Source organism: Poecilia reticulata, chromosome 15 (genome assembly GCF_904066995.2).
Source record: "Poecilia reticulata chromosome 15, P_reticulata-male-v2, whole genome shotgun sequence".
NCBI lineage: Eukaryota > Metazoa > Chordata > Actinopteri > Cyprinodontiformes > Poeciliidae > Poecilia > Poecilia reticulata.
This window is the reverse complement of record NC_088844.1, coordinates 20,476,302-20,502,707: the sequence shown is the minus strand read 5'-3', so window position 1 is coordinate 20,502,707 and position 26,406 is coordinate 20,476,302. Positions and strand designations below refer to the sequence as shown.

Sequence of the window (26,406 nt, the reverse complement as noted above, 5' to 3'; positions counted from 1 at the left end):
CACCTAAGCTGACATCTAAAAAGGAGTGTACTTTAATCTGAGTATAAACCTGGATGTTCAGTGAACGCCTCAGATGTTTCTTAGAGAACTTTAGTGAATAAAAAGCATCATGGAAGACAACGAACAGAGCAGGGACACAAGAAAACAGTTGCTCTGGAGTTTCAATGCTCACCTTTTGGCAAAACCACAATCATAAAAACTCAAAGGTATTATAACATATTTCAGATCAAATGTATGTGTTAGAATGGTCTAGTTAAAGTACAGACCTAATATTTTCAAAGAACCACGTGCTTCTAGCTGTGGTTCTTTGCGTTAGAAAAACATCTGGTTGAAGAAACTCCCTGCTTCTCTAACATTGCCAGCAAAAAGCTGCACCTGCTGACTTACTGAACCTCAAATTGATGAGGGAAATTACATTCAATAGTGACTCCATCTTCTTGGTGTGAATTCATGTCCAAACCTTTCAACAATTTAGCTGAAGAGGGGAAAAAAAAAGAACAAACCCAGACTTCTTGTTATCTCCTTGTTCCAACTGTTTTTTTTAAATGCTACTTTGTCAGAAAGCTTTAAATATATATAAACAGACACTAATATTAGCAATTTCTACCACTGTACATTAGAAAACATGAAAAAAAAAAAATGGGACAAAATCTGATTTGTAGATAAGATTTAATTTGTTAGCCTCAAAATGTAAAGCAAAGTCATGGCTCTATGTTACAGTCTTTTATTTCTTTACAATTTACATGTTGTGCAGTTTTGAAGTGTCTCAGTCAGTGTCAAAATATAAAGCGTAAAAAATGCTGCATTGAACAAACCGGGTCCAAAGGCCAGCGCCTTCATGTGGTACGAGTGCACAGTTAAAGGGTCGTTTACATCTTTACTGAGGAAGCCAATCAGACGAAGGAACTACACAGGAACGTATAAATCAAGTGACTGTCAGCATTAGTGTTTGATATTATTTATTGCACAAGCCTTTCTTTATATAAACACATCCTAAAATAACCCAAAAACATTATTTAAAACATAAATTTAACTTAATCTTGAAGTAGAAGTGGATTATGGAAGATTTGTGTTTCTATTCCCTCAAACCTTTATAGATTTTCACACACACACGCACACACACACGCACGCACACGCACACACACACACACACACACACACACACACTGATGTCCTACAGTGTGTGCTCACAAACACGCAACCCTTTCACACACACACACACACACGCACACACACACACACATAAAAAGACATGATACATTGGGAAGGACTTCAAATAATCCATGAAAGTCTTCCCCATCAGCAGCAGATGTTCATCATGAAGTTCCCAAATCAAATAGAATCTCATCGTAGCCATGGCTGTGGAGGAGCAAATATGAAATTAATTATCAATAAAAATGCAGATTAGAGCTACAGAATCAAGTTATACTGATGGGATGCTTACAACTGGTTTGGAGTCTTCTTTATCCAAAACTTTTTGCGCTTGGTCTGGAGGAAACTTGAGCATGGAGGTAATCACTTTGGCCATCGTCTGCAGACGAAAAGAGCGTCAAAGATTTTTATCCCACTAAAAACACAACAGTGCAGTCGCTGCTACCTTTGACACATCGCAAAACCCGATTATAGCTCTTCTGAAACAATTAAATCCCAGTAACTCAAAGGAAGAAGAATGAAAATAATCTCTATAATCAACTTCAGGTCCATCTGCCACAGAGCGTGTGTTTCCCTATAAACGCAGGCGATAATCAGAAACAGCGGTGCCTGAACCCAACCGCTCCACCAGCTCTAAACAAGGCCAGCATGGCTTTAAATGGCAAATCTGCGTCATGCAGGATGCATGTGCTTGCAGGCTGCCTGCAGGACATCCTCCACACTGGGAGGTCTGCCTCGTTCCTATAAAATGTGTTTGTTGAGAAGCAGAGAAAATCCTGCTGAGTTTAGGACCCTGTCGACACAGCTGATGGTTAGAGATCACTGTTAATGATCAGAAACTAGATTAGAAGCAAAACAAGTTTATGTGTGACGTGTTGTAAACGTCAAAAGGTTAAATCCAATCTTAATGTGGGTCACTTGTGACGTTTGTCACCGATTTCATTTGCAAGCATGTTCACGGATGCAAAGTCCTGAAAAAGTATTCATGCCCCATGTTTTACAAATACATTTTCTGAAAAATGCAGAGTGCATACATTTGTCCCCCTTTACTCTGGTACCCCTAAGTGAAATCCAGTGCAACTCATTTGCTTCAGAAGGAGCAGCAGAATGCTGTGTGGTGGAAAACGAACTGTGATCATGTTGTGACTCTCGTCACTGAAAGGTGAGAAGATGGATGGAGTTATACACAGGAGCATTCTGGGAAGTGAATCTATTGAAAGGCAAAAGACTTGGACCTGGAGGAAGAGTTTTGTCTTTTTAGCATGACAGTGACCCTAAAGGAACACCTAGAGTTGTTACATCTCCTTTCGACTGGACTTGAGCCGGTTTTCAAAGTAGAATGAGCAGAAATGTCAGACTCAAGACGTGCAAAGACGCACCGTTAACCACATGCAGACGTGAATGAAATGACAATCTTTTATAAGAACTAAAGAGAGCACAACACACTTAAAATGTTTAGTAAGAAAGGTTGAAAATCACATCATTTTCATTCCATAAAATCCCTTAAAATGCATTAAAGCTGGTGGATATGGCAAAACAGAAAGGCAAATATCAAACATGCAACGGGATTCTATCAGTCAGTGTCTCTGCTTTTTAACAGTTTTGCAATTTGTTTTAATTTTGTGCATACATTTTAATTTCTTGAACCGTACATCAATTCAATCAGCTGGATCTTAACAACCAGTCACAACAGCTGCAGCAGTGAATCACCGCTTGATTCACTGCAATGATTTTACTATGATCACATCTTTTTTAATTTGTGTGTTTTTAGTTGGTCAGGGTGTTCTTTTTTTATTGTCTGTGGGAGTAAAATAAGTTATGAAAAAAAAAAAAGCTTACTTTTGTTTCCCGTCCCATCATGTATTCAAACAGCACCTTCCTCAGGTACTCCATCTCTGTAGACTCCGACAGAGAATCTGAGGTATTTATCCCAAGATCTGTGGCAAGAAAAAAAAAAGTTTCCTCTTTTGTAAACACCACTGAAGTTCTAACTGTAAGCTTTATAAATTAAACATATTTCTTATTCGCTTTCCATTAAGTTATTGCACCATATAGATAAAAAAAAATGGCAGCAGAATAACAGAGCATTGCTATGCAGTTTCTATTATTCTTCTAGCTCTTAAAGTGGAGGCCATCTGTGTATTTATTTAGCAACTATACCTGCAGACAGAACCAGTGCATGGGCAGGTACTGGTTCAACTTTAGCTCAAGAACAGGAGATAATTGAGTCTCAGCGTGAGAACTTTAAAACCACATGATGAGAGCAGTCACTGTTTTAATTCTCTCCCCAAAGCTACAAACTGTATGGGAACAGCTACGTTTACGGTCGGGATGGAGCTGGTAGCACTTAGGTTGCAGCTTTTCTCACCAAAAGCTAGATGTAAATAACCCACACTCTTTCTGTTTAACTGTAATTATCATTCAGAGTTTAATAAATGTCTCTGCTTTTCTGAAAGAAGAGTCAACGAGAAGGAGGCATCCAAACATCTCTTTGATCTCTGACATGGATTAAAGGGTCACCAATAAATCCTGTAGCCTTTGTCCTTTTGACCTTTTCCTGCCCTCGGTGAGACGACTACCCGGCCAATCACATCTACTTGAAACCAGCTATCAACAGCCTTCACATCATCAACCTAAAACCACAACTTTAGGTGCTTTAAGCAAGCTAAAAGGAGATCTAGCAGAAGAAAAGCAAGCTTCACAGCTGTAATTCCTCCAAACATAGATATAACTTGTTTTCCAAGAAGAATTTAAGTAGTCGGTGAATAGCAGTAAAGTTGAGCAGAGTCTGCAAAACCCATTACGGTAAAAAGGTGGCTTCTTCACCACCCCCAAAATCCCTGACAGCAGATTTTCTTTATTGCACCAGCAGACCTCACTCAATGTCTGCAAATACGATTGGGTTTATGATAAGAACACTGCGGTCCCTCAGAGGTTCACATCAACGCTTATATGGACTTCTCGGCTGTAATTCTGAACTGGATAGAAACCTCATTTGCAATTAAACCTCATTTGCAACTGTGTTACGAGCAACCATCAGATATCTCAAAAGAGGCTTGTTTTGTGACGCAGTTACTGCAACCTTGGCAGGATGTCTGTGTATCCTTAAAAAGTCTTAAATTTGCTCGTTCAAAATTAAGGCCTTAAAATATGTTAATCACAAGACGTACATTTTGTCTAATTGGTCTGAGTCAGTAGTGGTATTGGATTAACAGCACCGTATATTGATATTTTAGCTTCTCTTTTGAAATTTAATTCTATTTTGTGCTAGTTTCCCCGATTCTACCTTAAAAAAATGTTGTATTAATTTTCTCTCAAATTGTTATTTTTTTTGCACTTCATTTAGGAAGAAATGTACAGAAATGAATTTTGTTGTTCTACTGTTTTTGCTCCTCTTGTTAACATGTTATTAAAAGTATTTTGTGGACACCTACAAACTTTATTCAAGTTCACTTTAAGGTTTTACCAATATGATTCACAGGAAAAACAATAAAAACACCTAAATGTCAGAAGTTTGATATGAAGCATGACGTGTGAGGTGGCCTTTGAGTCAGTAGCAAGGATCTAAAATTCATTCAAGTTGTCTGATGTCATTGATTTACCCTGGGAAAGATTAAATTCATCCTTAAAAGTCAAAATAAATATGACATTCATGCTAAAGTTGAGTGAATGTAAACTTGTGGAATCAGAAGAAAGTGTTAATGCAAAGATTACCTTTGTACGTCCCACCAAGATGAGTTACAACAGGGCTGCGGTGGAGAAATTTGATCTTGTCTTCAAGTGAGTGAATCTAATAAGCACAAAGACATAAGCATGGACGCATTACTTTCTGATCTCCGTGGGCGAAGTTGTTGCACTTTTATTGTTAAATGGGATACACGGATTTAATGGCCATCCTGAGAGGAGGTTTGCTGAAAAATGAAACCTGTGGGAGGTGTTGCTCTGATTGTTTATAAGGTTAAGTCAAATGTAAACAGATGTGTTGCGCAATTAGAATCGATGCAGCAGGAGGGCAGTGACTATTTCTGCCAGAGGCAGCAGGTTTCTGGGAACACGCACTGCTCTTCGGTTATCAAACGGAGGTGCTGTCACTTACTCTCTCAACAAACTCCTGCTCCTTCAGCCGAGCCTCGCTCAGAAGAGTCGTCTTCTCAGCGAGCTGAGCCTGCAAGCAAACGGACAGAAGATAAATGCCCGGACTAATACGTGAGGAAAAAAAATAAGATTCTTAAGTTTTGTATTATAGTAATATTCCTTTTAATGATTCATCTGAATTAGTAAAGCTACATACGTACCTTCAGGTCTTCAGGGGTCGCCTGTATTGATAAAAACAAAAACATTTTGGTGAGTTTTTCCCCATTTTTAACCTTTGTGTGCTCACGTAGGTGGGTCTTTATAAAAACGAATATCTTTCATCCACATGAACCCTCACAAATATGCCCCCGATTGTTGTTTTAAACATGCAAAACCCATAGGGGGCAGTGTAGCGGAAAGTCAAACCTGCCAGCCAATAAAATTGCTTCAAAACAACATGGCAGCAGGATGTTCATTTGTGTGGACAGGTAGGTTGAACTACTTTTAAACAGGATAACTGAATATAAAATTATTAAAAACACAAAAAAGATGTTAATTAGTAATTTTTAAGCAAGTATGTGGAAATAATGGGGGATTACTTATCTCAGACTGTAATGAAACGACTTTCCATGTAGACATGCAAACACAAAGTTTCCTCAGATCTCCACTTTGGTCAGTTTGTAAATATTTTTTTGTGACATTGGACACATAAAAATTTGTTCATTTTCCCAGATAACCAGCTACATGGGGACTAGACACAAAATAAACACTGATAAATCAGAACATTTTGAGCACAATTCCAAAATAAAACCAACAAGATGGGTTTTATGGTTCAGAAGAGCATTCAAAAATAGATCATCAGAACTCAGTTAACTTTCTTTAATATGGGCAAGAAGGATGCAAGCATCCAATAAAGTCAAGGAAATCATTCAACAACAGAAATACAGATGAATAAATAGTTTGGTGGGAAGATAAATGGCTGAATGATTGAGTGGAAGGATTAGATAATCAATACACACCGATCATCCATTCTTCGTCAATTGGAGAACAAATTATAGATGCATAATGGATGTCTGGAGGTACAGATGAATAAAGGAGAAAGCAAGGTCTGCATAGGCATAATGACACAGAGTCCCCCATAAAATTATTACCTCATCTGGGAAAAATGCAGCAGTCAGAGCAGTAAAACACGTTGTGTTTATTTTTTCTACAAACGTTTGTGAAAGGAAGAAAACCCTCTTAGAGCACCTGGAGGCATCTCTGCGGAGCCATAACTGGACTCCTTCCAGTTTGCATATCGTGCATCTGAGCACCACTGCAGTATAAATTTAAAGCTGTGGAAGCAGCTCGTGTGATGATAATTGAGAACAGGGACTGCTGCCTCCCAGGCTCTGCTTCATGAGGAGAGCATTCCTGAGTGACTCGAACGCAGTTTCGCAACATCCGGCGCCCTTTGGAGAGCAGCCACAAGATGCTGCGCGAAGAAAACTATCCAACAGAGTTGTCCCTGAACTCAAGAATCAACCCAGAGAAAAACAGAGATGATGACTGAGATGCACGTTAACCTGGATGGGAGCTTCGTCTGTCACTCAGAACTGCCAATGGTCATTTCAGACTTATCCCAAAGGAAAGCTGAGAATACGAGAACTTTATGCGACCTCTGCTGTTTATGGCAGCCAAGAGAAGTGACTTATGACTTGAACAGCATTACTATAGAAATTTTATCTCTGCCTGAACCCCCAGAGGTGTATATATAATCCACTATATTGGCTGCAGCTACGAACGTTTCTGTGAAACTAAAAATGCCCCAGGTGCAGCAGCAGACTGTGACGCAGCTGTTTGAGGCAGGGCTTTACCTCTGAGGCGCTCTCGCAGCGTGACTGGAACTCTTCCAGCTGTTTCTGAACCTGCCACACTCTGTCTCCCATCTCCTCCTCGCGATTCTAAAAACAATCACATAAATAAATAAATATATAGTTAGACGATGCACTTCCTGTGCGTCATCTCAACTATATCAGCCAACCTAATAGTTGCTTCCTTAGTAGACTACACAAGATTCTTTTCTTCCAACTTTTCATTTAAAACTTTCGCTTATGTTAACATGTGGCATGTTCATTTTTAAACTGTAAATGAAATAAACAAATAAATACATAAATAATAAGATGTGGCCTGTAAGAAACACAGACATTTGGATCCAGCTCACCTGTATAACCTGCTCATATTTCTGCACAGTTCTTTGCAAATCGTCTTCCTTCTGGGAAATGAGCTTCTTCAGCTGGCTGGCTTCATCTCGATGGCTGCTGATGAGTTCAGCCTCGACGGCCTGGGCCTTGGCTGAGGAAACAGCATAAGAAGTCAGAGATAATTACCTTTTAGCTTTAGTCTGCATGAGCCCCTCTAGAAGACCAGGGAGAAATCTTTTCTTTTACATTCACTCGCGTTCTCTCCCGATAATGTCCTAGTCAGTTCATGAGGCATCTTGAATCCTGAAAGTCCTTCTGCTACGACGTAAGGTTTTTGAAAGGATTTTCCATGTATGTTAATATCTCATCTAATATTTGAAGTTGCATATCGTTTTTTTAATATTGCATATTATATAAATTATAATTTATCTCACCTATTGTTTCTTTCACAGAGGAGTCGAGCTCTCTCTCTTTCAGAGCCATTTGTGTGTTAAACTCCCTCATTAGTTGCTTTATAGCAGAGTTGTGCTTCAGTTCCACGTCTTCCAGCTCCAGCCTACATAAAAATGAATCCAGATTAACATCATAAAATACTGCACCCCTGAACATATTGTTTATAATGACGCATTAAAATCTTACTTTAGCCTTTTCTCGTTCTCCTCCAGCAGCTCTTTCTTCACATATTCCAGGTCATGTTCGTGCTCCTTCCTCAGCTGCCTCATGTCTTTCTGCAGCCTGGTGAAATCCTTGTGGATCTTCTCCTTCTCACTCTTCATCTGGCTCACTTTGTCTTTAAGAGTTTGCAAAGAGTCATCATCGACGTCCTCTGCTTCTTGCATAGGAGAGTGATTTGCCACCTCGTTTTCCATCACACTCATAGTTTGCTGCGCGCTGCTACGCTCCACCTTCACCTCCAGTTGTTCTGACGAATGCTGCACCTTGTTCGGAGGAGTCATTGGTCTCTGAGTGAGCTGGGCATCTTTTTCGCTGATTTCTGCTTTCAGACGGTTTATTTCTGAGAGGAGGTTTTCGTTTTGCTCCTCTACTTCCTTTAGCCTTGCCTGGAGTTCTTGCAGCGCTGTTTCAGTTTCTCGGAGCTCCACTTGTTGCGCCGCCTCCTTCTGGAGAGACATCAGCTTGTCTTCATATGCGACTCTCTGCTCTTCTAGGCATCTTTCTTTCTCCAGCCTCTCATTACTCACAATCTGCTCCAGCTTGTTCTGGTCCTCTTTAAGCTTCACAAGAGCTTCTTCGAGCGATTTTGTTTTCTCCTCTAATGTCTCCATTTGCTTTTTGCACAAAGTTTCGCTGCTCCCGTTTTCCTCCAGGCTACTCTGGAGAGATTTAACCGTCTCCTCTTTTTCCTCGAGCTGAGCCGTCAGCTGTTTTCGAATCTGACTAATTTTCTGCTCAGCTTTCTTCTTCAGCTCCGATATCTTCCGAGTGCTCTCTGCAGATAACCTCTCTTCAGTCGCTTTGAGACTCTCCTCTTTGCTCTTGTTAATCTCGTCTTTCATCCTTTCAAATTCCTCCCTTTGACTTTCAAGCGCGAGTTTACACTTCGTGTTCTCCTCCTGGAGGGAGCTCAGCTTTTCCCCCAGCTCTTGTTCCACATTACCGCTCTGATCGCGCTGCATCTGGACCTGCTGCAGCTGCTCCACCAGCTCTTTCTTTTGGATCTCGCTGCTGATCTGCTGCCGCTTCAGCTCCGAGGCAAGACGCTCGCACTCTTTCGTCTTCCCCTCGAAGCGCTCCTGCAGCTCCGAGAGTCGGCCGATGCAGCCGTCGAGCTCCGAGGCGAGGTCGCTGACTTTCTGCTCTTTTTCACTCAGCACCTGGTCCATCTCGGACTTGCTGATGGACTGATTGTCGACGCTCGCCGCCAACGTCTGCAGAGATTCGTTCTTCTCCGAGATTTCCTTCACCAGCTCTTCCAGCCTCTTCTGCAGAGATTTAATCGTGTCGTCGTCCTGGTTGACCTTCGCCTCGGCCTGCTTCCTCTCCTGCTCCAACCTCTCCATTGCCTCTCGTCTCTCCTCTTCGTGCTGCTGCTTCAGCTTATTTATGGCTTCCTCCTTGTCTTCCATGCTACTTACAAGCTGATTTTTCAAGTCGGCGACAAGAAGCTCATTGGCTTTCAAACCTTCCGACATGATTCTGTTGGTTTCGTTCAGCTCCTGTATTTTCTGAAGCTGTTCGCTGATTGAAAGAGAGCTGTTCTCCCTCTCTTGTGTTAAGGCTTTGATATGCTCCATGTGAACATCTACCTGAGCAGTCGTCTGTTCTAATGAAATGCATAGATTCTTGTTCTCCTCTGTGTGCTGGAGGAGATTCTCCTCTAAAGTGCAAATTCTCCCCAACTTGGTGTGGAAAATGCTCTGTAAGCGCCCCACCTTCTCCTGACTACACAGCAGTCTACCGTTCAGCTCTTTCACGCGACATTCGACGCGTTGTTGGAGTTCATCAGAGGAAGACTCCACTTTAGACTGAACCTCCTTACAGTAGCGCTCCATTTTGTCGAGGATTAGATCTAATTGTTGCTGGAATTCAGCTTCCTTGGCTTGTAGTTGTGTGGACGTTTGCTCAATTTTGCTCTCCAGATCTTTAGCGTCTGTCATTCTGGAGCTTTCCACTGCTTCAAGCTGCTTCGACGCTTCGTTCAACTTTTCCGACAGAGTCTTCATGCTCACTCTGCTTTCTTCCTCTGCAGTCTTTAGCTGGTCTTGAAGGGCGTTTCTCTCGTTTAGAGCCTGGTTCAGGTTCCTCTCCGTCGACTCCATTTGCTCCTTCAGCAACGCTTCTCCCCGAGACAAACCTTCAAGTTTAACGGCTGCTTCATTCAGCTCTTCCTGCAGCTTCTGCACAGTGGTTTCCCGAATCGCCAGGTCCTCCTTTAGGTCCTTTAATTCTTGAGACGCTCGCTGGTTCTCGTCCCGGCTTCTGCTGAGCTGCTGAGACGTTTCCTCCAGTTCCTGAGCTTTCTCCTGGAGGATGGCTGATTGTTTCTCTGTCAGTTCTTCCTCCTGTTGTGCCAGCTTCTCCTGCCAGCGATGCTCCAGCGCCTCCATCTCTTCCGTTCGGGTTGTGAGCAGCTTCTCTAGCTCCTTCTTATGGTTTTCCTGCAGTTCTGACACAGCACTGCTGAGGCCCTGAGAACTCTTCTGAGCCATCTCTACAATTTTCTCTTGGACTTGCTGCTCTTTCTGCTGAAGCTCTGCCTCTTTTTTTGCAAGTTCCTTCTTCATATTTTCTTCATTCTGTTGTAGCTTTTTCTTAAAGCTCTCCTGCATTTCTTTGGCCTTCTGCTTGAACTTCTCCATCTTTGTTTCCTGTTTTTTCACCTTTGCTTCCATCTCGGATATAGTATTCTTTAGTTGGATTTCATGAGCTGCTTTCTCATCGTCCAGCTGTTTCTTAAGGCACTTTTGCTCCTCTTGATTTTTTCCCTGTTCTGCTACATACACCTTCTCCTTCTCTAAGAGCTCCTGCTTGGTTTCTTCCAACTGGATCCTCATTTCTTGGAGCATCTTCTCTTTTTCCTGACATTGGTTGTTTGCTACTTCCAGCTGATTGTTCAGATCTGTCAAACTCTTCCTGCATTGGTCCAAATCCTCTGACGTGGTGCTTAACTGAGTGCTAGATTCCTTTAAGCTCATAATGTCTTGCTGAGTTTGCAATAAACTCTGCTGCAGCTCTTCAACTTCTCTAATCTTGATTTCCAGGTTTTGTGCAGTGGAATGTGCCTTCTCCTGTACGGTTTTCTCTTTAAGAAGAGCGTCTTCAACCTCTTTCTCCTTTTCCTTCAGAACAATTTTTAGTGCATTAAGCTCCTGCTTCAATGTTTTTTCTACACCTCCAAGAGACTGCTCATGCTCAAGTTTGATATTTTCGAGCTCAACTCTGTGCTTTGATACCTGATCCTGCAGCTTTTGCTCACATTCTTGTTGAGCTACCTTCGCAGTCTCCTCAGCTGCTGCCAGTTTCTCCTCCAGAATCTGCCTGCTGCTTAAAACCTCAGAAAGTTCAGCAGAAAGCGCCTCCAGCTCTGCCTGCTTCCCATCCAGTTTCTCCAACGTTTTCTGGTTCATGTCTTCAACGTGACTCTGGAACTGCAGCTCTTTTTCTTTCAGCAGAGTCTCCATTTCCACTCTGTGTTTCTCCTCGACTTCCTCCTTGTCCTTTTCCATCTCCTCTTGGTGTTTTGCTTCTAGTGCAGCGATTTGCTCTTCGTGGTTATTCTTCTGCTCCTCCAGCTGACTGGAAAGATCTTGAGATAAACTGGATTCGTCTTGTGAGGTCTTGTTCATGGAGCTCTCCATCTCCAAAATCCTCTGAAATCACATGAAGAGTGACAGAGTCTGAGAATTTTCAGAGAATATATGTCATTTTATTTCCTTTCTATGCACTTTTTCATTTAGTATATGTATTTTGTCATTTTTAAAGATTTTATGGATATTTATTATTAAGTATTCATTGGTTTCATATTTTACATATTAGTTTGTTATGGTTAATATTATTTGCGTTGTTTTTAATTCATTTAATTACATTAGTAAAGTCTGACAATAAAGTTTAAAAGTAATCAAATCTTTTAAGCCATTATATTTCAAGTTGAATAATAAAATGAAAGAAAACACTTGAAAGAAAACAATTTTAAATAAGGCTAAAATTTTAGATCAAATAGTAAAATGTGAGAATAGAACAAAATGGGAAAAAAATGTATCATATACATTTGGTATATTTTTTATTTACTTAGTATATTTAATAATATTTAACATCTAAACCTTTTGATTTCATATACATTTTTGACATTTAACAGTTCAGATAACTAATATTAATGTTTTATAATATATGAAGTGTTCATTTGTTTTAAGTTGAAAATTGAAATCAAATTAAAGTACGACAAAAACACAAAACAAAGATTATATAGCATTAATTAATTTATTTAGCTTTATATATATATATATATATATATATATATACACACATTATTTTATCAACATGGTATTTTTAAAACATTTAAAGTCATTATAAATACTGAAAAACAAAATTGAGGAAAAATGAACTATTGCTTGTTAATACTAGAAATGTGAATGTTAAACTAACAAAATTACAAAAGTAAAGACCAACAGAATCAATTTAATTATTGGTACTTTTATGAGATTTCTAAAAATATTTTGTCTAATAGAGAAAATAAAGAAAAAATAAATTACTTTTTGTAAATTTAATTTGGAGTCAAATACATCATATTTTTAAAGTCTAAGATTTTACTTCTATCTTTATGTTTTACATGATTTTGGCAAATACAATTCAGTGTCTTATATTTATCAGGTGAAATTAAGTTAATTGCTTGAAAAGAGTGGAAAACCATGACTCACTGTCCTTGCAGCCTCCAGCTCCAGCTGCATCTCTTTCACTTTATTGTCGGCTTCTGTCCTTATAGCCGTCTTCTGCAACTCTGCGTCCTCCAGAGCCAGAGACGCCTGCTGCTCTCGTTCCTTTGCCGACTGCTGAAACTCATCTTTGCATTGCTCCTGGAAAAAAGAAGAATTTAAAAAATCCGATCTGTAACTGGACCATTTATGACAATATTCTTCAAGAATGAATGAGGAGGGTGGCACCAACCACTGCTTTGCTGATTCTTTCCTTTATTTCTTCTTCTTTAGCAGCTAAAGCTTCACTGTGGGCTTTTTCCAAACTAGCCACAGTTTCTTCTGACGATTTCTGAAACCAACAGCAGCAAAAACAAACACGTAGTCGGAAAAATATTTCACAAAAATATTGGAATAGTTTGAATATCGACAATTGATGAGAGTAAAAGTAGTAACATTAGTTCTATAACGACTTCCTTTGGATGAACATGAAATCATTGAGTTACTTTCTGACCTTCATGATGGTGACGACTTCCTGTTTCACTCTGGTGAGCTCCTGCTGAAGACTCTTCCTCTCCTCCTCGCTCGCTTTCTCCACTTCTGCTACTTGCTCCTCCAGCTGGACCTGCAGCTGTTTCCTGGCCTCCTCGGCCCTCTGCGCCACCCCGAGAGCGCGTTCGAGCTCTTCAAATGCTGCAAGACAGGAACAAAGCCGCTCTGTTACCCTTTACTGAAGGTGAAGTGGAGATTGTTTTTCTGCTGCAGGATTTCAAACTTGATTTGAACTAACCTGATTTCTCAGCCTTTTCTTTCTGCTCTTGTAATTCTTCCTTCTGGGCGACAGCCTGCTGGAGTCTGGAGCGCAACTGTGCGACCTCCTCTTCTTTCATTTCAAGAGTCTCATGCATCTGCCGCTTGGTTTCAGCGATGACCATTCCCTGAGAAGAATGCAAAACTAATTAAAAATATGGAAAGACGCACCACCGTTATTAAATCAACCAAATTTGCCTAGACTGGTCATCGGTAGACCAAATACAGTCACATTTAATGAATTAGAATATCCGATGAGGCTAGTTTGTCAGATCTTTTGAAAACTGAAAACCTTTAATCAGCTATTAAATTCACTTTTATTAAGGCTACATTTCTGCATTACATTTTTTTATTTGTCTGGCATAAAACACTAATGTTAAATGTCATGTTTTCATTAACTGTAAGCATAAGATCATCATAATTAACAGAAATAAAGGCTTTCAAACATCCAGCTGTGAAGTTAACCTATATAAAGTGATGAACTAAACAGACTTTCCAATAACATTCAGGTTTATTGAATGGGTATGTATTGCAAAAATGTCTTACAACTCAAAAAAGAAAGAAGAAAATAAACAAATTAATTAAGAAACTGCATTGGTGAAAATCAGAATCGGTTGATCGATCTTAAAAATCAGCATTCAAGAAAAACCTGAACACAGCATGTTCACTATTCACTATTAAATGATATAAATGAATAATATCTTGTGATGGCATCTATGTTATACAAAACAGACAAGGGAAAGTAAAATATAACAACATTTTACATTTGAAATGTTTCTTACGCACAACCTATAAACCTCACTGGTCAAAGAAAGTTATAAAAAGTCTCTAAAAAAATTTTGTAAGCTGTCTGGGATTTACCAAATATAAATAATTTTTGTAAATTTGTCTTAAAACGAGAAGTTTTAACTTGAGACAATGAGAAAATTGAGTAAATGTCTTTATTATTTTTAAATATCTGCTTTTCAAATTTAGGATTTTAACCAAACGTTTTGAATATAAAGCACTTTTAATAACCACATACACAAATCAATAATTTTCCAAATCTTGAGAGCCTCCAATTAAAATTCAAGCATTTTCAAAGGTTTCAAGCACCCATATGAAACCTGTAATGCATCAAGTGTGTCTGCATTTTACACCTATTTTAAGCTGTTAATAGCGTTTGACTTTCATCCATCACAGTGAACTCCTAAGTGGCTCTTCACCCTGCAGAGCTGGGGTCAAAGATTAAGAGAAACAACGTGGTGCTTCACCGTGTCCTGCCTCTTTAGACAAGGGCAGAGAAACACATCCTACAGACCCTTTAATCAAGATGTGACAGATGCTATAAAAGCTTCTAACCCACCTTGTCCTGCTCCAGTTGCTCAATGAGATTCTTGGCATCCCGCAGCTGAGTGATCAACTTCGTCTTTTCTGTCATGTGCAGATCCTGAGAACACAAAACATTCGAAAGATTTCCAGATAAATACATTGCACATGCATAACCGGAATAACGTCCCTGTCTATTTATAGCAAATCTGATATTCTGACTAATTTCCTGTACATGTTTTGGTTAGAGAATGTCAAAATAAGACGTTTTCTTCGCCTCCCAGGTTGGCTCGCCCACAAACCAGCTAACATAAACGCAGCAAACCCAATAAATAAACCCAAATTACAGCCCAGTATCCACATGTAGCAATCACCACAGCTTTACCAGCGGCTGCTGCAGAGGTAGCTGGACTGACTGCATTCATTTTAAATTAAACGTCTGAGGAAAAAGACGTCTAAAAGTGTTTTAATCTGTAAAAGATGTTCTGTTTTATGACCCATTTCTCTGCTGCTTTAGAGGACTTTAACCTGTTAACCTTTGCTTCTCTGGAAAACGGGAAATAAAAAAATCAGGGGAATAAACGAGATTCAACCAACTTGCGACCACTGACTAGCCGTCTGTCGCTAAGGTTTAAGCTCAGCAGCTGCAAACAGATGCAGCAAAGCATCATTGCAGAAATGGACAAGCTACAGAAGCCAAACATACCACCGAAACAAAATGTTTTTGAGTTTAATGAAAACAATAGTTCAGTTGTGTCAAGCTGACATGACGCGACCCCTCGCCATGGAGCCCGGCCAGGGAATTTGGATGTTTGGACACCGAGTACCGCGGCTATCCGCTGTGTCACTGAGATAATGGAGTCACATTATCAGTGAACCCAAAAGACTCTGGCAGACATTCATTACTCAAACACACACACACACACACACACACACACACACGCATACGCACACACACAGCTTGGTCATTTGCAGCTAAATCCTCATTTAAGTTCAAACAGCATTTTATAGAGACAGAAAAATCCAAAGTGAGCTGCTTCCAAAAACGTATGTTAAAATATCAGGGCTCAGTCTTAAAGTATTAAACCGTACAGTATATAATAATAATAACTTTATAAAACTTTTTGACTAACTGCAGTATGATTTAGTCTCACTCTCATCAGACTACTTTAAGATCCAGTGTGAGCACCTTCATTTTCTCCAGCTCCTGAAGTCTCTCCTGGAGCTGCTCCTGCAGAGCCTCGTTCTCGCTGCTCAGCTGCACGCTCCGCTCCTTGTGTGTGCGCATCACTTCTTTGCACTTCTGCAGCAGGTTTTCTTGCCTCTTTACCCTCTTCTGGAGAGCCTCCATGAGTTTGGTTGGATCATTGTTGCCCTCTACTGCCCAGAGAAACCAAACGCATCAGTCAAAAACACATAAACACATGCAGGACACTGCATGAGCGTTCATATCAGTTGTGCCATGCTTTTCCCACTGTGCATTTTGGATCAAAGTGTCTTCAATAAACATTTAAAAGTTGTAATTTTATTTTTGTAATATAACTAAACTTCCCCACAAGTTTCTCCCTCATCTGTCTGCTGCGTTCCTTGGCCTCCATGATGAAGTTTGTTCACAAAATACTGAGATTGGAGGACAGGCAAGTGGAGTATTTACCAATTAGGTGTTTCCTAAAGGCACCTGATCACTGTAAATTTAATTTAGGAGAATCAGACTAAAGGGGGACGTGTATGTTTGCTTCCTTTTTTTAATCTTGCACTACTTTTTCTTTGTTAAATAAAATTCCAATGAAACAACAAAGTTTGCAGTTGCGATGTGATATTTTCAAGCGGTATGAATACTTCTGCAAGGGATTACAGAAATTAATCAAGACTCCACTGACCCTCAGGTATCTCCGGTTCCAGTCCTTGTTCTTTCAATGGACTCTGAGCTGCAGCAGTAGAATCTGAAGACGCTTCAGGCTGAAAGGCTTCACCCTCAGAGGGCAGCGGACCATCAGAAACTCCCTTTACTCGCTTTTTCAACAAGGCAACCTTTTAAAGTGAAGGAAAATAACATCATCAAAATTGTCCCAGGATATCAAAAGGTTTTATTTTCACTCTTACTCATAGAACCTTTATGTGAATTAGGCATTTACTTGTTTAAAAAAAAGTTTATTTAACATATTGATTGAGTTGTTTCCATAAAGACTGTTGTTCAGAAGAATAAATGTTTTGAAAAGAAAACTATCTGCAATATTTTGGTATATTTTGAAGTTTTATCCCAACATAAAAATATTTATTCTAATCTGGACGCTTTTCACAGGTTACTGACCTGTGTTTGCAGGACAGTGATCATCTGGTCCTTCTCTTCCAGCGCAGCATCAAACTCATCTTGCAGGTGTTTCTTGGCCTGCTGGTCCATTTGAAGCTCCTAGAAATAAACCATAAAGTTAAATTTCACACACAACCTTCATAACTAACGAACACATATATGCCGTTCTTCATAACAGAGGTTACCTCACGAAGCTCTCCTATCCTGCGCAGAGATTTATCTTGACTCTGACTGAGGATGGCCTGAGAAAAAACACAAAACATCTGATTAGTTTCCAAATAATAAATGAGCCATTATTTTAGTCTGAGTTGGAAATACCTGTGTTTTCTCTTTTTCCCGCTGCACAGTGCGATACGCAGTAACAAGCTACATGACAAAGAAATTAGCATAAAAAGTTTGATTTGCTCGTCTTACAAAAACATGCAAAATATTTTTGGTTTGTTTCTAGTGCAAATATCTTAGTACACTTGGAATAAGACGAAACTAAATTACAACCAACTTTTCAGCACAATAGATGAGCTTTTTCATAAGTCAATAATTCATTAACTTTGATGACAAAATACTAGTTTTAAGTGAAATAATCAGCCAGTGGAGCAGGACATTTTGGCAGATTTTTTCCACTTATATCTGGTACTTTTTCATCAATATTAAAAAAAATTATTTACTTAAAATAAAACCGCATATTGTGCTAAAAAGTTAGTTGTGTGTTGGTATATTTGGAATAAGACAAAACTTAGATATTTGCAGAAGAAACTGTAAACAAAATCCTTAATAAGATTTTGTGTTTTTCCAGTGTATGATGTTTGATCTCCTAGGACTCGTTCCCATCTCTCACCTCCGAGTATTTCCCTCTGTACTTTCCCAAACTCCTCTCCACCTGAAGCAATCGATGCACCAGCTGCTCTTTAGAAAGAGCCTCCGAGGTTCCTGGCGGCTCCTCAGCTTCGCTCTCGATGTCGGAGGGCGGGTCAAACGCGGGGGGCCCAGACGGCTCATTTTCTCCTAAAGGTGTCAGCGATTCGCGGGAGGAGCTCCGAACTAGGTTTTCTTTAGACGAGGAGCGGAACAGATTTTCCGCCCGACTGGCGCCGCCACGAATCAACGACTCCATTGAGGGAACTTTCAGCTGTAGCTTCTGCGCAAATGACTGCGACTCCTCCTTCTGTAGGCGGCAGAAGAACAAGGGAAAATATTAGGGAGCGTGCCACAAATTCTCTGAAATAAGCCGATAGTCGTAGGGCAGGGATGTCCAAACTTTGCTACGTGAGACAAAATAGATTAATCAAAAGCAAATAAACAAAATCAAGCCAATAAAATAGTCCGATTTTGCTGTTGTAGTTGACATGTAAAACCTATAAAGGATTTAGCATGTTTTTTGTATTAAAACAAAGCTCATTTAGTTTTTAAGTTCGTTTGGGCTTGATTGTACAAATTTATTCTGTTATAAAAAAAGCCTACTGCAGCAGTAAAATCCATGAATAGACGTGGTTTTACTCGCTATAAAAGCTTAGTTATGAAAAGACATTTCCATTATAATACAATTATGTTATGTACCTTGATTAAATAGAAAAAGCTTAGTTGTATCTGCTTCAACCACCGGTCAGATTTTAATTCCTCCTGAACAAGGCCGCACAAAACCACTTCAAGGCCCACAAATGGCCCTCCGGCCGCACTTTGGACTCCGCTGGATGCATAAACATACCTGAGGAGAAGCACTTCCATCTCCATTGATGCTGCCTCTGGGAGATCTTGCAGCTCCTCTGGAGGCATTCTGCAGGATATAAAGACACGATCTGAGAAGAAGTAGTGGTGGCGATGAACCTGGGCCAATTAGTCATCCACACCCAGCAGGGCTCTCCCTGATTACTCTGAAGGGAGCAATATTAGTATTGCTGGGAGCAATGCAGGGGCAATGGGTACCCTCATGCAATTTGGAAAAACAGAGGGGTTAAATACACAAAAGAAGGCATCTCTACTGTACAAGAAACTAAAAAAAAACGGTAAAAAAGTTACTATAGAGAACAGCCAAGAGCTCAGGACAGACAGTTAAAGTCAAGTAGTCGGGCCGGTATTTGAGTTAAAGATGCTTAGCAGAGCCATGTGAAGCTGTATTAGAAGAGCACATTGCCCAGCAGAAGTAGGTGAATGTTTAGCAGCCTAGTTGGTTTGGTTGACTTGTTATCAGCAGCTTCAGAGAAAAGCAAGTCTTCTCCTCACTTGTCCAGCTCCAAAATACCCTCACTTCTGGGTTACAGAGCAAATAAATGCATGTGTTCCTGATTTCTACTTAGTTTTAGTATTTTTCTCGTGTGATGGTCAGTAACTTGTGACTGGAATGTCTTAGAAAAACAGGAAAATACATACGTTTCTGTTTTACTGAATTTATATGGCATAATATAACAAGACTCCAGATATATCCATTTCATTTAAGGTTTCTGTCCCATTTGGCAGATCAGACTTTGTGGGAGTTAAAGATGTAAACAATCCAGGTCTGAACTTTATGAGAAATCATTTGGTGCAAAACAAGGACAACAAAATTCTTGTAAACTGGTAATTAAAACACAAAGTTTTAATATTATATCAAACAAAATCACACAGGAACAAAAAAAAATTCACTCAATGTTTACTTGGTTCATTAGTTCATTTATCTCTCTTTAGTCTTTTGCTCCCCATTTCTGTTCATGTTAAAATCTATAAAATGACTCATCAAAAAATAGTGTATACATAAAAAGACTTCACTAAGCTCAATTTGGCCGGAAAAATGACAAAAACAAAAAACACCACATCATTAAATCAGGTAGAAAAATGCTGAAATCTTCATTAATAGAGTGAATATATCTAACGTAGTTGTAAAGCTAAACCTCAGAGCCACAAGTGTGGTTTGTAAGAGCAAACTTTAAAAAAAAAAAAGAAAAGGTAGAAAACCCCAATATAAAACCAAATCTGGTGAAATAATTTCATGGTAAACTGCAAGCGATTTAGAAATCAACATTATGTGGCGACATAATGTTGTAACATGACAGAAACGATGAGATGGACTGAAGATAATGTCGCCGCCTCTGTCACTGCAGAGCATCAAACCTCTAGGTTTCAAACTACACAATACAAAGTAAATCCCTGTCAGATGTACAGTCTTTGGTTGAACTGTTAATGATTACATAAATGGTTTTTATATATAATAATCCCTTAAAAGAAAGTCTTTTGTGTTGTTTGGTAAAAGCCTGACTGCTGCATTTCTATTCAATGTAATTAATCTGGTTCCCTTTAAGAAACGTCCAGATCAAGTAGAAATGCACCAAGAAATCAACCAAGTCTGAAATCAGGCGATTTTTCTGTTTACTCCAACAGGTCACGTTATCAACACAAATGAAAACCCAGCGTTTGCAGAGCTAAATATCTGAAGACCAATGAACGTTTAAGCAGGAGGAGTGCAATGTTTTTACTTTGATTGGTGTTAAATATGTTATTAAAGAAAAATTAGAATCAGATGAAAGTCAGAATTACTAAATCAAAGCCAGATTAAAAAAAAAAAAATAAAAAAAAAAAAAAAAACTGGCCGGAAAAAAAGAACAAATATGGATGCATCCTTAATGTCAAAACCTCAATTTCCTGCAGCACAAAAATTTCTTAAAATCAAAACGTCATTTTTCAAACTCAGCATATGTCTGAGTAACTTACAGCAGGCATTTTTTAATGCTGGTCATTAGTTAAAACAGGCATTTATCTTAAATAATCAGACTTTAAAGCGACATTTTCTAAACTTGTCTTCTAAACAGACCACAGTCCTCACCAGCAGCTGGCACTAAACTTTCTGCCAGCTCTTTATTTGTACTTTATACACATTTACACATCCTGGACACTGTTTGTCTACCAACTAAGCATGTAATATTAAACACTGAAATATTATGAGTCACTCAGACAGAAGAGGGTCATCTTACAAATAAGGCAACCTTCAATTTTTCTGCATATATTTAGTAACAACTTTTCAAACAACCTCATGAGTGCTGGTAAAGGTTTTCTGATGATTAAATTGCTTGTATTCCTTCTAAAACCATACACAAGAACAAAAAAAAATGTTAGCACTAAATAAAAAGGATAAATATAACGCTCTCGGTTTGTTTATTTGGAAGAGTTCTGCTCAATTTAACATTCATACCTATACAGAAAATGTCAATTCTCCAAATAAACAGACCTGTAGAAAGAAGGGACAAAGGCCACAAGGCAAAATAGCAGGATGTTAAGAGGCCTAAAAGTCAAGCAACTAAGACTACCAAAAGACACTGGGGGAGTATTTCATGTTTCACCAGGTTAAGATAACTCAAAGGTTGGGCAATGAACAAACACAGGGAACAACGCACAGAAGAATCTAACCCACAATATAAACCACATCTCCCATTAGATGCAGGGTCGTGTTATTGTGTGAGATGCCTTCTTAATGCTAAATCCAAAGCAAACAGGACCAGGGAACAAGCTGTCCCTACTTGAGCCACAGTCCTCTAACGGTTCCCCAAACGCGCAGAAGACGGGAGGAAGGAACGGGACAGGACGAGGAGGAGAAGGAGGAGCAGGAGGAGAAGGAGGCAGGAAGTGAGGACAAACTCACCACACTGGCTACCTGGGCCGTTTTGGGTCGGTTTGAATGGTCCAGAGCAAAGATAGTATACTCAGAGAGAAAAGCGGGCTCTGCTATCATCCCGGCCAGCATCTGACCCCGTCAGTGCAGAAACGGGACGAAAGGTGGGGAAAGGAGAGGAACACAGAGAGCAATGAGAAAAACAACACCATGAAAGTGAAGTAGCACTGAGAGAGGACTGGGAGGGGGGATTGTAGCCGGTCGGTCCAAAGTAAGCTGGTCAAGAGAGGGAAGGATGGATGGAAGAGAGAAAGCAGAGTGAGATAGAGGGAGAGACACGGTATGAACTGGAAGAAAAAAAATATGAAACGCTGAAAAGTGAAAGATTTAATTAACATCAATGTCATGAACAACAGTTTGACATCTCTTTAAAATTTCATGAATGTTGGACAAATTTGTTTCCAGTAACCAAATAAAACAATCCAAAAGAGACAAAGATGTCAAAGTGTTACAGAAACGTGAGATGGGGGGAAAAAAAGGTGTTGAGATGCTTCCCGAAACTTTGTGCTACACTGACACTATGGTGCAAATAAAAAAAAAACCAAACACTATTTTCTATGAAATGATGAAAACTAATGCACAGAATATTGACCTAAAAGGCACTGTTATTGTCCAATCATGTGGCGTGTGTGTCATTAATAAGTTGATAATTTACTTAGACCAAGTCGCAGCATTTTTTTTTTTTTTTTTTAAAGAACAAGCAACAAAGATATGTTTTTAGATGGTAAATATTCATATCTTATCTGGTCAGGAGGCACACAAAACATATGCTGCATCTTCTTGCAGTCATGGTCAGAACGCCTCTGCTTCCCAAAGCACTTCAGATTTATCTAAAAATACTTGCACAGACTAGCCCATATCTGCTGGAGCAAAACAAGCAGTCACCAGAAACAGAAAAACCCTGAAAGCAAGCTACATGCATTATTCATGAGCACTGTGAAATACAGGCTGCTGTCCTAAATTAAACCCTACGTTGGCTATGTTGTTCTACATTTATTCATAATAATAATAATAATAATATTATGCTGTTTTGTTCACCTTCTCTTGGCAAGGTAATGAGCAGAGCTTGGTGCATTACTGGGGTAGCAAAACGCAAAACCAATGACAGACTTTTAGGGACTCAAGAAAGAAAATCATTGTGTAAGCTGGTTCAAGCTGGCTGTTTCCACTCAAGCACAAACGATGTGCATTTATTGCAGACAAACGCATCTGTCTCACAGCAGCTCCATACTCACCTGTCTGTCACTGGGAGAGGGCGAGCCGTCATGATGGAAAGGCGGTGTCTGGCTGCTGCGCCGCTCTCCGCTGCCCATCTGTTAGGACAGATTGATCGGTTTTTAGGATCTTTAATTTTAAAAACAGGTTATTGATCAGAGATTTGATACATTATCAATATGCTACTGCTGCTGTGCACTGAGTGCACTCTTAATCATCATCGACCTCATGTGTGTTCACCTTCAAATCCTATAATCCAGACACTCTGGTTTCACAGACATGCAGTGGGCGTTACAAGTGGCAAAACACACTGAAAAAGAAATTGGTTGCACGAAGATCTATTTGTAGATCTTAGCTTTATAAGCCACAAAAAACAAGGTAATCCAGCAATGTGTCACACAACATGGGAAATGCAAGAACAGGGAATGAATGAGCATGCTAATGAGCCCCACCTGTATTAAAGACAATATTGCAAGTATGCAATCACATATCTCCATTTATCTGCGTCAGATTCAATGTGGATCAGAGTTTTTTCCAGATCAGACGGACACTAAAGGATCGTGAAGTGATAACATGTGGTTGTTATTCCAGAATGAGCTTCAGCTTCTGTCTTTGCTTTGTAACGCAACAGTGTCTACCACTTGCTATGGGGTCCTGGATTATCATTAAAACCCTGAGGTGCATCAGAGAAAAAACAGCCCTGCATCAGCGTCAGAATCCCCGTTGTTACTTACATTTAGCTAGCATATTGTCTACAAGATGGTGACACAGTCAGTCTGTGAGGTAGAGAAAGAAAGGCTGAGGCCTAGGGCTGTGTAATTTTATTGATTCTATGGCATTTATCGATATTTTTTTCCTCAAAGTATAGATTTTTCATCCGCAAGTATCGGTACATTCAATCCTACTTTGAGTTTTATTTCAACTCCACATGAATTAAATGACAGCTATTCACACGACATTTTTTACCCAGTTGCACATGTACGTTAAAAATGGCATGCAATGAAACAACAAGCATTACAATTAATGAAATAATGAAATGAAATAAATTACATTATCTAACAGAAGTGAATAAGACAAAAAATATTCCTTTTCTGCATAACCAAATACACAAAGCCACACAATTAACATTTAAACAAAGCAATTGTATAACAAACGTATAACGAAAACAACATTTATGACACCAGAATTACACCATCAGTTCAATTAATTCAATCCAAGTCTATGGAGCAGTCACAAAATGTCACCAAAATCTCTCTGTCCCTCTAAAATCTTTCAGAAAATATTAAAAATGTATTGAATTGTATCATTTGCAGAATATTGTGATTATATATATATGTCTTTCACTGTGGTTTACCACTGTGATTCAGCTTTAATAATACAAACAAGAAGTGTAACAAAAGTGCTCCGTTTTTATGTTTTAGAGTTTTTATTTTTTGTTATGAAAGATGTTGGAATCAATTCAGAAATCTTAAAATTAGGGGTCTATATTATCTACACAATACACGGAGTAGTGATGTTAGCAGGACTAAAGGCTAATATAAGATGGTGAAAAGCATTTGAAATGTCACTTAATTTTGGGCAATGAGCTTCTAAGAGCTACAAGGTACTTTTTTGAAACAGTAATATTTTGTGTGTTTATCCATGCATAGAATTAATAGGTAAACCACGGTGAAATGAGTTGAATTTCAGACCACTACAGATGAATCTTTAAATAAAATATCGTACGCAGGACAATGTGCCGGCCTACATAGTCAGACTGACAGCAGCAGGATTACTGAGGCTCAGCCGGAGCGACCAGCGGACTTCAGGCTGCAACCAAAACAAACACCTCAACAAAGTCACGCCCAACCTGTCAACGTGTTATGAAACTTAAAGCTGGTATGTTCACTTACAACAAGTTATGGTTCACTCTTTGTAAGATTTTCCTCTACCCGGGACAACAAGAATTACCAGTTCAAGTTTTGTTTTAACTAACCTCTTTAGCGGCTAATCTGAATGAATCTCTTAGCCGGGTGCTAACGTTAAGATTTTAAGTGTAGTAAAGTTGACTGCGTATTAACTAGTTATTTAACTAGAACATCATAGAGGACTTCCTTCAAATCAGAAACCACTCAAGGTAGTTTCTGAGCTGACATCCTTGCCGTAACATAAACAGATGTTATTAGCTAAGTTAGCTCAACTAACCTGGGCCTGCTGCTGTGGTGTCTGCGCATTCCTCTGCGGCGACTGCTCCTCGTTTATCTTCTGCTTAAGTTTTTTAAACATCTTGGCACGCCGAGAGCAACAGGACACGTCAACTATCTATCAGTGAACTGCTTGGTTTTATTTTTTTCAGTCCAACATCCAGTCCTGAGGGCCTGACTTCCCTGTTCGTTTGTGATTTCCTGCAGGTGACAAAGATCTCTGCGCATGTGCGGCCAACGTGGAGGATAACTGAGTGTCCATATTTAAAGGGCCAGTGCGCCTTAAATTCCCTTTGGATGTACAGCATCAGAAAGACCGATGAAAGGTCAGCGTTGTGGATAAATCTACAGCAAAGATATTTTTAAAAAGTGAGTTTATTAAACAATTTCCTAAGCTTTGAACATCTCACACTGCATTGCTCAGTAGTTCTTTCAATACTTTATTCAACCCTAACAGAAAATTGGTAATTTGTTAATAGTTACTTCCCATCCAAAAGTTTTAGAAAATCCAAAATATAAGCATAAGTGTAAAAACATTATAAAAATATACATAACTATATAGGCAATTTAAATATGACCTAACTAAAAAATCTAAGATATAAGATAAAATAAAAAATAAAATAAAAAATGTGTATCTATAAATGAGTCCAGAGTAAAATTGATGACACTTTTGAAAAAAATAAATAAATAAAAAATAAGAGGCCTGGATGAGCTATAGTGACCCAGATTAATATGTACTTGTCATGCACTCCAGAAAAATATAACTTATGAAAGAGTGGTGAAAAAAAATTATTTCTGTAAGAAAGCCATATAAAATTTTGCTTGCAGTTTGTCAAATGCCATTAGGGGACTCAGCAAAAGTTGGAAGATGGTGCTCTGATCAGATTACACCAGAAGTAAATATTTGGTCTGTGCACAAAATGCTGTGTGGTAGAAAAAGCAACACAGCACATAACACTGAACATTCAATAGTCACACATTTCTTTGGCAGGGACACTGATCAGAGTTTATGGGAAGCTGGATGGAGTTGAATACTCTTCAGTCCTAAAAGAAAACCCATCAGAGACCTCAAAAGACCTGAGTGGAGAATCACCTTACTGTTTTATATATTTACATATTTAGATTTACTTTTTTTAAAATATATTTCTATGTAAAATAGTAAGAATCA

The 26,406-nt window shown here is 39.1% G+C and overlaps 1 protein-coding gene across 4 annotated transcripts; it reads right to left on the bottom strand.

The window, feature by feature from the left end:
* Nucleotides 1–652: 652 nt before the first annotated feature.
* golga4 (golgin A4) lies at nucleotides 653–25,469 on the bottom strand. 4 transcript variants are annotated; one of them, XM_081615983.1, is made up of 26 exons: nucleotides 25,240–25,469; nucleotides 23,076–23,153; nucleotides 21,811–21,912; nucleotides 18,910–18,978; nucleotides 18,043–18,369; nucleotides 17,526–17,573; nucleotides 17,393–17,449; nucleotides 17,208–17,306; nucleotides 16,777–16,927; nucleotides 16,086–16,273; nucleotides 14,934–15,017; nucleotides 13,569–13,716; nucleotides 13,293–13,471; nucleotides 13,032–13,130; nucleotides 12,785–12,940; nucleotides 8,049–11,740; nucleotides 7,844–7,965; nucleotides 7,656–7,727; nucleotides 7,430–7,560; nucleotides 7,083–7,169; nucleotides 5,448–5,468; nucleotides 5,249–5,317; nucleotides 4,867–4,942; nucleotides 2,992–3,089; nucleotides 1,445–1,531; nucleotides 653–1,359 (listed from the first exon to the last, which is right to left on the bottom strand). In XM_081615983.1, exons 1-26 carry the CDS (start codon nucleotides 25,318–25,320, stop codon nucleotides 1,345–1,347), a joined length of 6,336 nt encoding a protein of 2,111 aa, XP_081472109.1. In that variant the 5' UTR covers nucleotides 25,321–25,469; the 3' UTR covers nucleotides 653–1,344. The 4 variants fall into 4 exon arrangements, with proteins under 4 accessions (XP_081472109.1, XP_081472108.1, XP_081472111.1 ...); XM_081615982.1 differs by having other exon boundaries at nucleotides 16,086–16,276; nucleotides 25,240–25,468; XM_081615985.1 differs by lacking the exon at nucleotides 7,656–7,727 and having other exon boundaries at nucleotides 16,086–16,276; nucleotides 25,240–25,467.
* Nucleotides 25,470–26,406: the final 937 nt, after the last annotated feature.

Coding starts and splice junctions, on each gene's coding strand:
- golga4 (XM_081615982.1), bottom strand. CDS start 25,320: ATGTTTAAAAAACTTAAGCAGAAGATAAACGAGGAGCAGTCGCCGCAG. Junction 23,154..25,239: donor CACCACAGCAGCAGGCCCAG/GTTAGTTGAGCT, acceptor CTGTCCTAACAG/ATGGGCAGCGGAGAGCGGCG. Junction 16,928..17,207: donor TCACTGTCCTGCAAACACAG/GTCAGTAACCTG, acceptor TCACTTTAAAAG/GTTGCCTTGTTGAAAAAGCG.